Raw genomic sequence first — 14341 nt, 5'->3', positions numbered from 1 at the left:
TAACAAGCAATTAACCAATAATCAACAACCATATGTAATACCAACATTCCTATACAATGGTAAAGATGCAGATAATGACTAAGACAAAGACAAAGTTGAACTCCTTAATGATTTCTTCCGCAATCTCATTAAGGCGATAAAGTCATCCCTCTACCGGATCTTCCGATCTCTCTGGTACGTCATTGAATATATACTCCTAATGACATTTCAGATGCAATCATTTCCGTCGACTCAAGTAAGGCCAGTGTCCAGATCGCATCACCTTCCGTTTGTTGAGGGAATGTGTTACTGCTGTGTCGCCTCCTGCGTTTTCAACAAGCTTATAGGTTAATGTAATTTTCCCTCTGACTAGAAATTGGCAGATGTTACACGTATTATTGTTTTTAATCAGATCCTTCAAACCCTGCAAACTATTGATCTACTTCTCGTTTGAGCTGCATTGGAAGTGCAATGGAACGTTGTGTTCCCAAATATGTTAACAACTATCTCATCTCGCATTATTTCTATGTAACCAACCTGGTTTTAATAAAAGAGATTCTACCACCAGTCATTTGGTTTGTATCTACAATGATATTTGTTCCGCCCTTGATCAAGGAAATAAATATAAGAGCAGCCTTTTGCGACATATCTAAAACGTTTGGTCGGGTTTGGCACAAGGGTCTTCTTCACAAACTGCATCTCTTACAAACTAGTATCGTCAGCATAAATGGATAGAATTGGCATTATCATAAATGTAAACCAGGAAGAGAAAGGGGCCGAGGATCTAACCTTGGGGAACTCCAGCTTAAATAGAACACCATTCGGATGAGGCACTCTTTACAGAATGAGACAGCCAGGAAGATATGCGGGTCAACGACGCTATGTAATATTCAAAACCTTTATGGTTTGCGGTGGGAAATTTTGACATCGAGACAAAAGAAACACGGTCAGGTGTATTTTTTTATAAAATGAAACACCACCTTTCTTCAAGCTGTTTCTGGTTGATCTAATTCCGATCCAAACTCAAGATAGCTATCGCCTGCGTTATGCCAGTAACACCCCTCTTGTCCACGCAAGGACTCAGTTGTTCAATTTGTAAATCATAACGGCACCCATCCGAGTCTTGAATTCTCTCACACTCACTGTTCACGTCATAACCCGTCGATTGCAAGTTTCAAATATACACTTAACAGAAAAATTAATAAACCACCATCACACTACAATGTTTGCTGCATATTCTCCTTACTCGCCTGCGACTTGGGTGTAGTTCTCTTAGCTACATTGTATGACCTTAATCGCAATTAAATAATTGACTCGTCTCTCTGTGAATGTGGGTTAGTTATAACTGTTTCTTTCTGACGTGTAACAAATATAACACAATAAGGGTTACTATGTTATCCGGCATCCCTTGACCGCTAACTATATAGACAACCTTCTTCGCGGTGGGAACGAACACATTACACACGAGCAAAATAAAACTTTCTCTCTCGTTGTTCACCAATACATACTTGCCTCAAAACTGTTTGTCAGTTAACAACATGATGACTGGAAACACAGATACAGGCCGTGTGTGCTGAAGAATATATGTCCCTCTTGTTTATCATTTCGTTCCGTGTTTGATTTTTTTTTCTTTTCTTAATGTTAAAACCGTACAACTTAAAGTTGAATTTACAAAACATGTAACAAACATCTAGTTACCAGGGCAGAGTTTTACTTATAGTTATTTTATTTATAACACGTACTGTATTCTACTTTTAATAAAAGATATTTATACAGTATTGATCTTGGACATTCTAAATAAGTTACCAAGTGTTTGTAATCATATCCATAGGTGGAAGGGATTTACATAAGCTACTGTACAGCTAGTTTTCCGATCCACGGATCCATTGTATGTATCATGTTATGATACTGAGAAAATTATTGTTTAAGCTAAATTATTTAGCCTACATATTTGTTCCTACTAACGTGGACTACCAGAAGCCAGATTAGGACCCTTGACTTTCCTGAACAAACACTCTTAGTCTCACTTTTCCATTTTCTTGTGTGTTTTTTATCTTTAATTTGCAGCAGGGGAGGTATTATGATACATGTAAAAAACTGTTTTACGACTCAATAAATAAATATGCATGAACTATTAGGTAAACTACTTACTATAGTTTTGCCCCAAATTTGACCCAAAGCTCATACAATTCTACTCCACTAATAAACATTTTTATTCAAAAACAGCAATTTAACTTCCAAGAACATCTTAGTACATTCGATATCTTACTCAATTTGCACACATAATTTTCCCCATTAAACAACATTTCGTACATGAGAAATACTTCCATCCCATTAGACAAAATATTTTTGAACACTAATTTTGATTGAGAACAACTTAGAGGAAACCCTTATTTACAATTAAGTTATACTGATTGCCATCGATAATTGATACTCACAGGTATATCCATTTTTACAACTTATTTTTTCTTTCTTGGAAAGAACACATTTTTGCGTAAATATCTGCAAACCAATGATAAAATATTGCTGACAAAAAATCAGGTTGCATATTTCCGTTCGAAAAATAATGTTTTATGGCTTAAACCGTTACTAACGGTTTAACAGAAATGCATAAAACATCCATTTTTTGAACTTAAATATAAAAAAAAGTATATTTTTTGTCAGCAGTCATATATAACTGGTTTCCATGGATTTTCGCAAAAAATGGCTCGTTCCAAGACAAAAAGTTGTCAACGCGTCCAATCTGTGAGAGTGCAGCTTTAACATATTGTATCCATATACATGTAGTCATATTGAAACATAAATATCAGCAAACCTGATACACTGTAACGGGAGCACACTATTTGTCTCCATATCATCCAGCTTAAAACGATCTTTCTATTCAGATCTATATTTCCAATGCAAACAATTATCACAAGGAATTGATTCGGGAAAAAAACATAAACATAAAGTCTCAGATCAATATACGCCAAAGGAATTAAGAATAGATAAATAAAAAAACTCAAGTTGTTACTTGTGCGTGCAACAGATGGAAATGATTTCTTATCAATGTATGCAATGCCTGTTCATTATACCTAACTTTCAAACATTATCTATACCCCTTATAGGTACAGTGTATACAATGATTTTACAGCACTTTTAGATACAATACTTATGTAAAACTTAACTGCTTTAACTATAAATCAACCCTCTTTGACACATGTGTTAATAAACTGCTATTACCATTACTCCTTTTAGAAATAACGTATAAACTGCTTTTACTATTGACCCTTTTTGGTACATTATAAACTACATGTATGTACGAACTGAGACCAATAATACATGTTATCTTACTCCCAGGTACGAACCAGTCACATGGGATATAACTGCGTTGCCAGTTTGGTCTGGCGGTCATAAATTACAACTTTACGCTCTTTAGTCAGGGCACACTACGATTATACTCGTTGATAATACGAAAATGAACAAGAGCCAACGATTGGCCGAACGAATTCAGTCGAAACTTATACGAAATTTCATTGGCCAATTTACTACTCATTTATATTTAGAGCGGAAAATCCAACTAGTGACGTCATTAGGAAAGGTAAACATCATGGACGACAGGCAATCAATGTAACATGTCTCTGCCACGTTTTCTCCGCCGGCATCGGCTATCTTGGAAAATCCTTACATTTTTAGCCGTAGGTGCATGCATTGTCTACATTTACAGCCGGTCCGATGGAAATGATGCAGTTGTTAGTGATGACATGATGAAATTTCGTCGGGAAAGATTTGAGAAATATCAAGAGTCAGAGGGAAGCCGTGTTGGTCCTGGAGAAAAGGGAATGGGTGTCCACTTGACAGGTGCGGAAAAGGAGAAAGCAGATTCTTTATTTGAGAAGGAGGCATTCAACATCATTGCCAGTGACAAGATCTCCCTGGAACGGTCATTGAAGGACATCAGGGACAGCGGGTAAACTTTGTCTAGATAACTTTTTCAAGTCAACTTTTGCTTGCTGGTACATGTATGTACAGTAGCCACAATAATGCACGTTAAGGGAACTTTTTTAAAATTTGGACATTCATTATTCTCCCGTAGAGAGGCCTGAACAAAAATTGTCAAAGACTATGACTCTGAGGCGGCTGTTTATACGGATTAATGTATACAGGTACATGTACCAACCCAGTGTTGCTGAAGTTATGGCCTATATTGAAGGGAACAAAGAATTACAGGAATCCCTCTATTTACCGAAATCCCCTGCAGAATAATTCAAAATTTAAATCTTTATATTGTTTTAGTTTATTTAAATGTTTGATAGTGCTTAATACCTAATTCACCCAATATTTAACATTATGACCATATGTACGTACATATAATCTGAAAGTGAACGTGGCAAGGGTTCCGGTAGTTTTCATGTCAGTATACAATGACTATAATGAGTAGAAGTCTGTATTTAAGCTTTAATATAATAAACTAGATGTGGTTGACCGATTCGCAGTTATTGTTCGCCCAGTTCTCCCCGAATGGTGATGCCTGACAGGTTGGTTAACCTTTGTTTTTCGGATCGGCTTAAGTCTGGCGACAAAGTATTTCGGAAACTTGGCAGAAAATTTGACTAAATAACTTCTGAGTTCGTTGCATTTCTCGTCGTAACATACACTGTCATCCGCACTAACAATACCACCAGAACCAAAGATCTTGTTCAAAATATAATAACGGTCTGTCAATGTCACAGCGTTGTCGACTAACCGTTGCTCTGCATTTTGTCGGAAATGTCCTATACAAAGTACATATATTGACCTTGGGAAGCTGGAAGTTATTGCTTTGGCCATTGCTTTCTCATTGTCTGTCCCGATAACTTAACTGTCCAGGCTGACAAGCTTATTTCGGAGATGGTCTAAGAAGTTTACATATGTTTAAAAGTCACTGCTGTTGTGTATGAACAGCGGACCAACAAAAATATGGGGCTCGTCTGTCTTTTTACATTTTACTGTTTGTAGCATGTAACAGTGTCATGCATATCACACAGGTTAAATGTCTTGTCAACTCCTTGTGTAGTTTGACCAGAGGCACAAAACGTTTTCAGGTCATTTATCTGGTTGTTGGTGTAACAGATAATGCATGGAGTCTTTTTACTGCTCCTAATAATCAAACGAATGAATGGGTGACCTTGAGAGACCATGTTTTTTAGGTTAGTGAGATGATCGGCCATATTTCGCAAATTTATTGTCTTAGGTCGACTTTGTTTAGCACGTTTTTTTTACTTGTCCTGATTTGCTGCATACTGGCCGGTCGTTCTAACTTGTCGTATTTGTCTTTCAATTTGTCGTACACAACCTTAGGTTTGTCTTTGGTGATCATGTTACATACATCGTCAATAACATTAATTGGCATTTGTGTGGATTCGTTTGGGCCTATTGCATTGCCGTGGGGAGAAGACTGACCCGGAAATGAAACTACATACTCCACAATAACGTATAGGCTTGACATGTCACCGTCAAATAACCATGTGGCCCTTTTTTGTACGTTTTGTCCTGTTTCAAGGTTGCATAATACCTTTGAATAACTACAATGTTTCTTTGATCTGGCTGAGGGTTTAAAACACAGTACATGTATGAACCATTGCATTTTTTTACTCGAACACAAGCCTCTCTTGTAAAGCATTGACAAAACATTATCACTGTCCTTGAAGTAGTCTGATTTTGGGCTTGTTCCCTTGCCGCTACCCCAACATCCACAATCGTCGAAAAAGGAACTACTTCTATTTTTACTTTTTTGGTCTTTGTTTGTATTACATAAAATACATTCTCTTTTCTACCGTTTTTTTTTTTAATTGATCAAGATAGAGCCGTTACAAAAAGTGTACTGATGTATGATTATAACTTCATTCTTCCAGTATATTACAAATGTTAAAGCTTTAAAGTACTTGAAACAGTATTAAAGTTTATATATTTTAGTATTTCAAAGGGGAATCCGTGAGATTCTACAAGATTTTGGTAGATTCTTTTCGATTCCGGTAATTAGGGGGATTCCAGTAATTCTATGGACCACATATTGAATGACAGTAACTGGTAAATAAGTCTGGCCCGCCCTTAAGGTTGCATTTTGGGAACTGGTAATTTGGTAAACTTTCCTTTTTGTAACGGCTCAATCTTGATAAAATTGTAACTTATGCATTAGTCATTCCTTTTACCGTACAATGTTGAAAGCTTTTAAACACTGAGCGAGGTCATAAGTGTGCCATTTATCATTTGTTTAGTAACTTATTATCATATCGAAATATACAATTCAATATTATCTGATCAGCTAAAATTAAATTTTTTAAGCAACTTAAAAAGTAATCAATTATAATTTGCATGTAACTTGTAATGCTGTGATCAAATACAATTAAATAATTGTCAATGGGCAGCCAACATTAGCGATAATCCATAGACGATTTTCTATAACATTTCGTTTGACGTTTGTAAAGATAAGTATACATGTCATTGACAATATGTTGTTGTTTAATCTCTTCTTATCTACATTTAAAAGGCATATGGAACCTGTGTATTTTGGGCTGGTGGCCTTTAATTGCCAATACACCTGTATTGTATTGTATTATATTGTATTTCATATAATTCAACACTACATGTAGCCCAACAACTACATAAATTTAGCAAATAAACACTGCTTAATTTTAATCATGGCCATTTTTTTATTATTCTTTAATAATAATAACAACTGTTTGCCTTTGAATGTAGGTGCAGTGCCCTAGTATACCCTAAAGATCTTCCAAAAGCGAGTGTGATAGTTATCTTTCACAACGAGGCTTGGACACCTCTTCTGCGGACTGCTCACAGCGTTGTTAACCGGTCGCCACCAGAATACCTTCATGAGGTGATTCTTCTTGATGACTTCAGCGATAGAGGTGAGAACTAAGGGTGTATATCTGTAACCCTTCCCCCCTTAATGAATACAGAATTCTTCTCATTTAGATCCAAATCATGCATAGTTTTAAACAATTTAAGAGTCTGCATACTGAACACTCTCCATTTTTGGGTTTTTGCATCCATCCCAAAATGTCCTCTTGGTGTCCAGAATTCATTAAAAAAAATGAATAAATGTACCATACCAAATAGGCCATGCCTTTATACATATCAAAAAAATATTATTTATGAAATAATTGATTTTCATAATAAAAATGTATCTTGGGTTTGAAAATTAATAATTGTACATGTATATACAGTGTACAGGGGAAGTTGTACCCATACGAACTGGTACCACTATGAAGTCATACCAGACACATGAACATGTGAACAATTCCTCCCACTTGTATTCTATTCTTTAGATGCTTTGTGTTAACACATTTGGAATCATAATTCATATGCAGTTATTCATATATTTTTAATGTTATTATACATTTTTTTACACTGCATGTTCTAACTGCCAAAATCATGGTTCAGATCAAATCAAATATGTAATCATTCTATTTAAGTAATGTTTTACTATGTAACAAATATATGGGACAACTTCTCCAAATATGTTATGACTTTGTGTTGATACAGCTTCCCTCTAAATCTTGTATAGAACCCTATAAATGCGTAGATAAAACAATCATTTGTTTTTTCTTGACAGCTGGTCTAGGTCAAGAGTTGACTGACTATGTAGCAAAGACGTGGCCAGATGGTGTGGTGCGTGTTGTACGCACCAAGGAACGAAGCGGGCTTATCAGGGCCCGTCTAGCAGGGGCTCGTGCTGCGACGGGCGATGTTCTGATATTTTTAGACTCGCACTGTGAGGCTGCACCTGGATGGTAAGTTCGGCCATTGATCGTTGATTAATTCTTTCCTCTGAAGTCCTTAGATACCAACACCTGTCTTACTAAAATGGGAAAAAAATAAACGTCATCAAAATAATTGTTTTCAAACTAATTCTTTATCATCTGTATAAGTTGTTGCCATTGTCTTAGTGCAGATAACTTTAACAACAACAAATATCTTACTGAAATGGGAACAAAATTGAATATGATCAACATTATTGGTTTCAAACTAATTTTTTTAGAAAGCATCTGTATAAGTGGTTGTCATTGTCAAAATCAAAAACCTGTCTTGATATTCAAATAAAAATTGGTACAATCATTACCAGTAAAGAAATGCACTTATGTTGAACAAGACCCATAACTCTAGCTTTAATTATTGTTGAGTTATGTCCCTTCTTGGACTGAAGAAAAAAAGTCAAGCATTTTGGAACTCTTGAAGGTGCTCTTGTTCATATTGGACCAGTTTCTTTTTATTTTGAAACGCTCCTCCAACCCAACTCATTTCTTGAATGGACTCATTCAGGTGTTTTAAGGACAGAGATCAAAATGTTTTATTTTGTGTGAAATGTGAACAATTTAAATATACTTGTGTCAATGATAAAACTTGGTTCAAATGTTCAAATAACAGCTCTATTATTGCATTTTAGCAAATGAGTTAAAGGTGGGTGCTGCACCCTGTCATATTTTGATAGCACCCTTCTGCCTTGAACATGGCGATTAGCATGTGCACCAGTCTGCCTTCTTAAAATGCTCAGTATGTAATCAAATATTGCCTTTGTTTGGCTAAGAAGCTTAAAATAATATTAGCAAGTACATACAAACTTAAAATACCTGGAAAAGGCTTTGTTATGATAATAAACTATACATACAAACTTAATATACAAATGTACCTGGCAGTTGAAAACTGAAAAATCTTCAGTTAAATACATTTAGTTTGTTTGTCAATTTTACAATATTTAAGTTCTTCATAGCCTGACACAATTAATATGCCTTTTTCACGCTTAGCACTCTGTCCCTTTTCCCAAAACATTAGTAAAGCTATTGAAAATTGATTAATTTTAAGCCTACCGGTAGATTTAAATTCTGTTTACATGAGTATCTGTCAGTTGCTGTCTGTACTTTTAAAAAACAATGCCATTCCTGTCGTTTTTCTACTTCTACCAAGCTTTTTTTAAGAATTTTTTTAATGAGATTAAACAAATTGTCATTTCAAAACTTAAAACTGCTCAAAGCTATCGAAAAACAAAATCATGACCAAAATTGACAGTTCTTGATAGATTGAAGTTTTATTGGATAATCCGCCTACCATTGCTCAGGGCCTACCATTTCCTGAGCATTTCGGTGGTAAATAAACTACTTGTCTGCTTGCATATTTGAGGCCATTCTTAAAAATAGTATGTTTGCAGTTGTTATAACATTTTACAAATATATCCATACTAAATTAATGAAACATATTTTTTCATATTTAGTTATTTTACGAAAACTAATTGATGAAGTAAAAATGAACTATTTTTCCCTAAAATGAACATCATTTTTGAGACTTAGAATCAAACACTTTTAAGATATAAAAGTAAAAAAGACAGGTTACAGCATAGAAAATACATGTTCTATTATCTGCTGGCATTATAGTGATTTGCTTTGCAAGTTTTGTGTAAAAAAATAATCAAGGTATTAAGTTGTCAAATGATCATAATTTTTTTTTTTTAAATTACTCAGCTTTCTGTAAACACCTTTATTTTATGTCTGGCCTTTTTAATGATGAAAATATTTGTGTTGGAGGGTTAGTTGCACGCCTATGTAATTGTTTAATGATTTTACTTCTCGAGAAGGCAATACAGGTGTAAAATGAAGTAGGTGTTTAAAGAGATACTCGTATTTAAAATCAATACAAACACATGATTAACAAACAGAAATTTAGAGTGATAAACCTTTAACTTCTTACTAAATAATGCATTTAACCGTAACCATGTGATAAACCTTTAACTTCTTACTAAATAATGCATTTAACCGTAACCATATATTTAATAGCTGAAAACGTAGCAGTATTAAATGACTGTAGGGTCCTCAATGATTTACAGTGATCATTTTTCAACTACAATGAACTCAGCACTTTTCTTTCAATTTAAACACGGAATCCTTCATAAGAACCATTGTTTAAGTTATTTATTCATCCTTTTTGGTAAATTAAAACAAGTGTATTAATTGTGGTACACCTTATTTGGGAGAAAGAGTGCATTTTTAATCAAGTTGAGAAATTTCCTTGGGTTATAATTTGGAATAATAAAAGCATAAAAAACCCCATTAAATTTAAGTTTCCTTTCAAGTTATATTTAATTTGTTTTTTTAGGGATTTGTTTTCAAGTCTGCCCGAGTGCATTCCTTGGTACTCGAATACTTTACAACCATAAGTATGGAGTAAAAATCTGAGATAATCACTCAATACTCTAATTATGCACATATTACTTTAATAAAATTGTTTATTTAAGGAGGGGGGTTTGGGAATAAGACGACAATAAATGAATTGCTAGATTTTTTTTAACCCCAACCCCCATCTATTTTCTGCTGCCCCTTAAATTTGATTTACTCAAACAAAAAGGTTATATTGGGGTCCATTACTGTCAGGGAACAGCATTTATTCATTGTAACCAGCCGATGTCAATGTAAACATTCATATGTAAAAAAGGAAAATAATTGTTAAGCTTGTGTTCGTGGTTCGTATAGAAACACATGTATATGGTCCATTATGCAATAAGAAAGAGCGTGAACACATATTCAACAGTGAAACAGTCATCTAAGAATGATAAAAAATAAAATGTTACCCCCTGTTGCCATAAAATTTATAAAAAAAAAAATGAAAATCTAGCATATATTTGCTCAATGGATCCTCAGGATAAAACAATGAATATGGGGCTTATCACAGGTGCTCGTCACATTGCCTGGAAACAGTAAAATATATTTTTATTATTAATATTTTTTTATTTTTAGCTCGACTATTCGAAGAATATGGAGAGCTATACTACTCACCCAAGCGTTGGCATCGGCGTCACATCTTGGTTAAGGTTTTGCATGCAAGCACATATAGGTTAATATCTCACCAACTACTTGAGGTATTGCATTGAGACTTTATACAATGGTACTCAACCATCCAACCTACTTAACTAACAAAGTTAGAAAACTCTAGTTCACATTTAATGCAAATAAAAGGCCTCTATTATTCGACTTAGAAATTCTGGTTAAGGTTTTGCATGCAAGCACACATAGGTTAATATCTCAGCAACTACTTGAGGTATTGCATTGAGACTATATACAATGGTACTCAACTATCCAACCTACTTGATTAACCAAGTTAGATAACTCTAGTTTGCATTTAATGCAAATAATTGCCCTTTATTATTCGTCTTAGAAATTCTGGTTAAGGTTTTGGGTGCAAGCACACATAGGTTAATATCACAGCAACTACTTGAGGTATTGCATTAAGACTTAATACAATGGTACTCAACCATCCAACCTACTTAATTAACCAAGTTAGATAAATCTAGTTTGCAATAAATTCAAGTAATGGCCCCTTTTTTGACATAGAAATTCTGGTTAAGGTTTTGTATGTAACCATTTTTAAGTCAATACCTCAGCAAATACATTGTATTTCATTGAAACTTTACACACAGGCTCCAAACCATTTAACCTTCTTCTTTAAACAAGTAAGATAGCTCTATCTTTCATATTATATAGTTTATGCCCCTTTATTATGGGACTTAGAAATTCTGGTTAAGGTCTTACATGTTAGCACACATAGAAGTTAGATACATGTAAGGCCATAGTTTTTTTATCTTTAGATTTACGGGAGATTTTTCAAAAAGTTGGGTAAGGAGGAGGAAATAAAAATAAAAATAAAATGCATAAAATGTCCCGAAGGAGAAATAAATAAAAATAAAACGGATTTTTCTCCGATTTTTTTTATTTTTTAAGTCTTCTTATATCATGAAGACAAAACACACCTTACTTGTGTCAGCTATTTCATAGGCTGAAAAAAGGGTGATAGATCACCATAAAGTTTCAAAAGCATAATTATAAGATCCTTTTAATGACTGAAAATATTGACCTCAACACTGTGGAGTTCAAGCGCTCATTGAAATTAATTGTATATATTTGTTCGAATGCATCTATGCATATGAGGTGCATATATTATCAACCCATGGATTTTATGAAACATGTCAGTGTAATAAAGAAGTTTAAATGGCCATTTCTAACCTTTTGCCCACAGTATAAGCATATCCTTTCCATTGTGAAGTAATCAAACATTGAACAAAGTTTCAGACACGGTATAATAAGGAGGTCAAATGTGTTTTTAACAAAATAGTACCGTGACAATTTACCGTGATGTGGTTTTGATATAGAAAAAATAACCAAAAAAAGTCGACGCCCTGATGGAAATTCCTCTTCACTTTAAAGTTTGACAGGGCTTACGGATACACAGACAGTCAAAATCTACATTTATGTACTTCACCAAAGAAAATTCGGGAGCATTAAGATAAATTTGACAAGTGTTATATGTTTCAAAAAAACAGGTCTAAGAACTGATTTTAGAATCAGTCCTGAAAAATATCCTTCTAATTCCAGCTATGCCCGTTGGCAATAAGCAACGGATAAGTTTGACTTCTTGCACTGACTGCCAGATATCTTATGTTCAGATTGTTTGTTTTATCGGAAACACACACTATGTTATTATTACATTTTCAGTACTCTATAACGATTTAAATTCTAAATCATTATTAAACTAATTAACAACTACGAATATCACGATACCTTGTGTTTTTCTCTTCAAATATGTGATCGTGAAGTAGTGTGTTCAATGCTCCCCAGAGTCAAATTCAGAAAAAAATATCCATTTTGACTATGATGAACACGATATCATTTTGCAGTTTGTGTTTGCCAGAAGCTATACATTTTTGCACTGTAATCCAATTCATCCTTGTTAATATACGACGTGCGCCAACGACTTTTAATAGACAAAACAACCCAAGAATTTCTGTCTCCTTATTTTGACCGGAAGTTTCGCAATCATTCCACGAAACGCGAACAACATACTGAATTTATAAAAAAAAAAATCACAATAAACACGCTTTAGTTCTCCATGGTTTGATTTAACTAATGAAACATAAACATCGGAACGTTTTTGTTGTAAAACATTTCTATATAGCTGCAGAAATTGCGAGAAATAAGGGGTATGACAAAAACTACTTTCACTTTTGACAGGACGTTGTTATGGTAACGGGTACCTGTTCTGTTTCCCCGCGTATTTCCGACTGGTTTACGTGGTTTATGCAGTAAAAAGACCTATAATTAATGACAATTGGTACACCAGTTGGTTCTGGGATATGGGTTATAGAACACTAATTTTATTTTCTTCTTAACATTGGAGCAACGTTCGTCGGAAAAAATAAAAATAAAACTACGAAAATGAATTTTATTTTTATTTGGGTTTTGCAATATTTAGGTACGGCGCTCCCGTAAATCTAAAAATATAAAAACTCTGGCCTAACTGTATTTTGCAAATAATGACCCTTTATTATTTGACTTAAAAATTCTGGTTAAAATTTTGCATGTAACCACATTTATGTTAATATCTCAGCACATCATGTATTGCATTGAAATCTAATCTAACAGTGATCCATGCATGTTTCGCCAAAACTTTTAAATCCTTACATTGAAAACCGGTGGAATAGTCGAGCGCGCTGTCTTTGTGACAGCTCTTGTGTTTTTTTAATATTTATATGTTTTTGGTTAAGATAGTGAATATAATTATGTCATTTTAAAAAATATTCCACAATTTTTCATGAAAAAAGTTAGTATATATATATATAAATATAAATATTTTGACCCCAAAAAATAAAAAAAATAAAAATATATATATATTAAAAATAAAATAAAATAAAAAATGTATTACTGTATCCAGGCAATGTGATGAGCACCTGTGGGGCTTTTATGCAAAGCAAAATAAATTTGTTTATAATAATTGCTAATTAAATGGAATTATAACTTTAAATAACTTGCCTTTTAAAGCTGCACTCTCACAGATTTAACGTTTTGGCAACTTTTTTTTTGGTCTCAGAATGAATCAATTTTTGCGAAAATCCATGGAAACCAGTCATATAAGACTGCTGACAAATAATCAAGGATTTTTATATTTAAGTTAAAAAATTGATGATTTATGCATTTTCTTAAACCGATAGTAATGGCACAGATGCACAAAATCAAATTTAAGATAAAACCGATTGTAACGGTTTAAGCCATAAAACATTAATTAGCAAACGGAAATATGAAAATCTGCGTCCAGATCTTTTATCAGCAATCTTTTATCATTGGTTTGCAGATATTTACGCAAAAATTTGCTCTTTCCAAAACAAAAATATAAAAGTTGTAAAGACGGTAAATCTGTGAGAGTGCAGCTTTAAGTGTTGTAATGTGATACATGTATATATAATATTACATGGAATAAGTGAAAAAGACTAAAAAAAAAGTGTAAAAATGATTTAAAACAATAAATTTGTACAATTAAAATGGTAATTTAAGGAATGAATTATAAAGCC

At 33.7% G+C, this 14341-nt stretch overlaps 1 protein-coding gene across 2 annotated transcripts in view; it reads left to right on the top strand.

Moving 5' to 3' along the window:
* Positions 1-3566: 3566 nt before the first annotated feature.
* LOC128236386 (probable N-acetylgalactosaminyltransferase 9) overlaps positions 3567-14341 on the top strand; it is a 36815-nt gene continuing 26040 nt past the window's right edge. For both annotated transcript variants that reach the window (XM_052951345.1, XM_052951269.1), the window contains exons 1-3: positions 3567-3928; positions 6697-6863; positions 7571-7748. In XM_052951345.1, coding sequence (XP_052807305.1) covers positions 3594-3928; positions 6697-6863; positions 7571-7748 — 680 coding nt within the window. In that variant the 5' untranslated portion in view covers positions 3567-3593. The remainder of the gene's footprint in view (positions 3929-6696; positions 6864-7570; positions 7749-14341) is intronic.

The sequence above is a fragment of the Mya arenaria genome, chromosome 1 (genome assembly GCF_026914265.1).
Source record: "Mya arenaria isolate MELC-2E11 chromosome 1, ASM2691426v1".
Taxonomy (NCBI): domain Eukaryota; kingdom Metazoa; phylum Mollusca; class Bivalvia; order Myida; family Myidae; genus Mya; species Mya arenaria.
The sequence above is the reverse complement of the archived record's forward strand: the minus strand, read 5'-3'. Positions and strand labels throughout refer to the sequence as shown.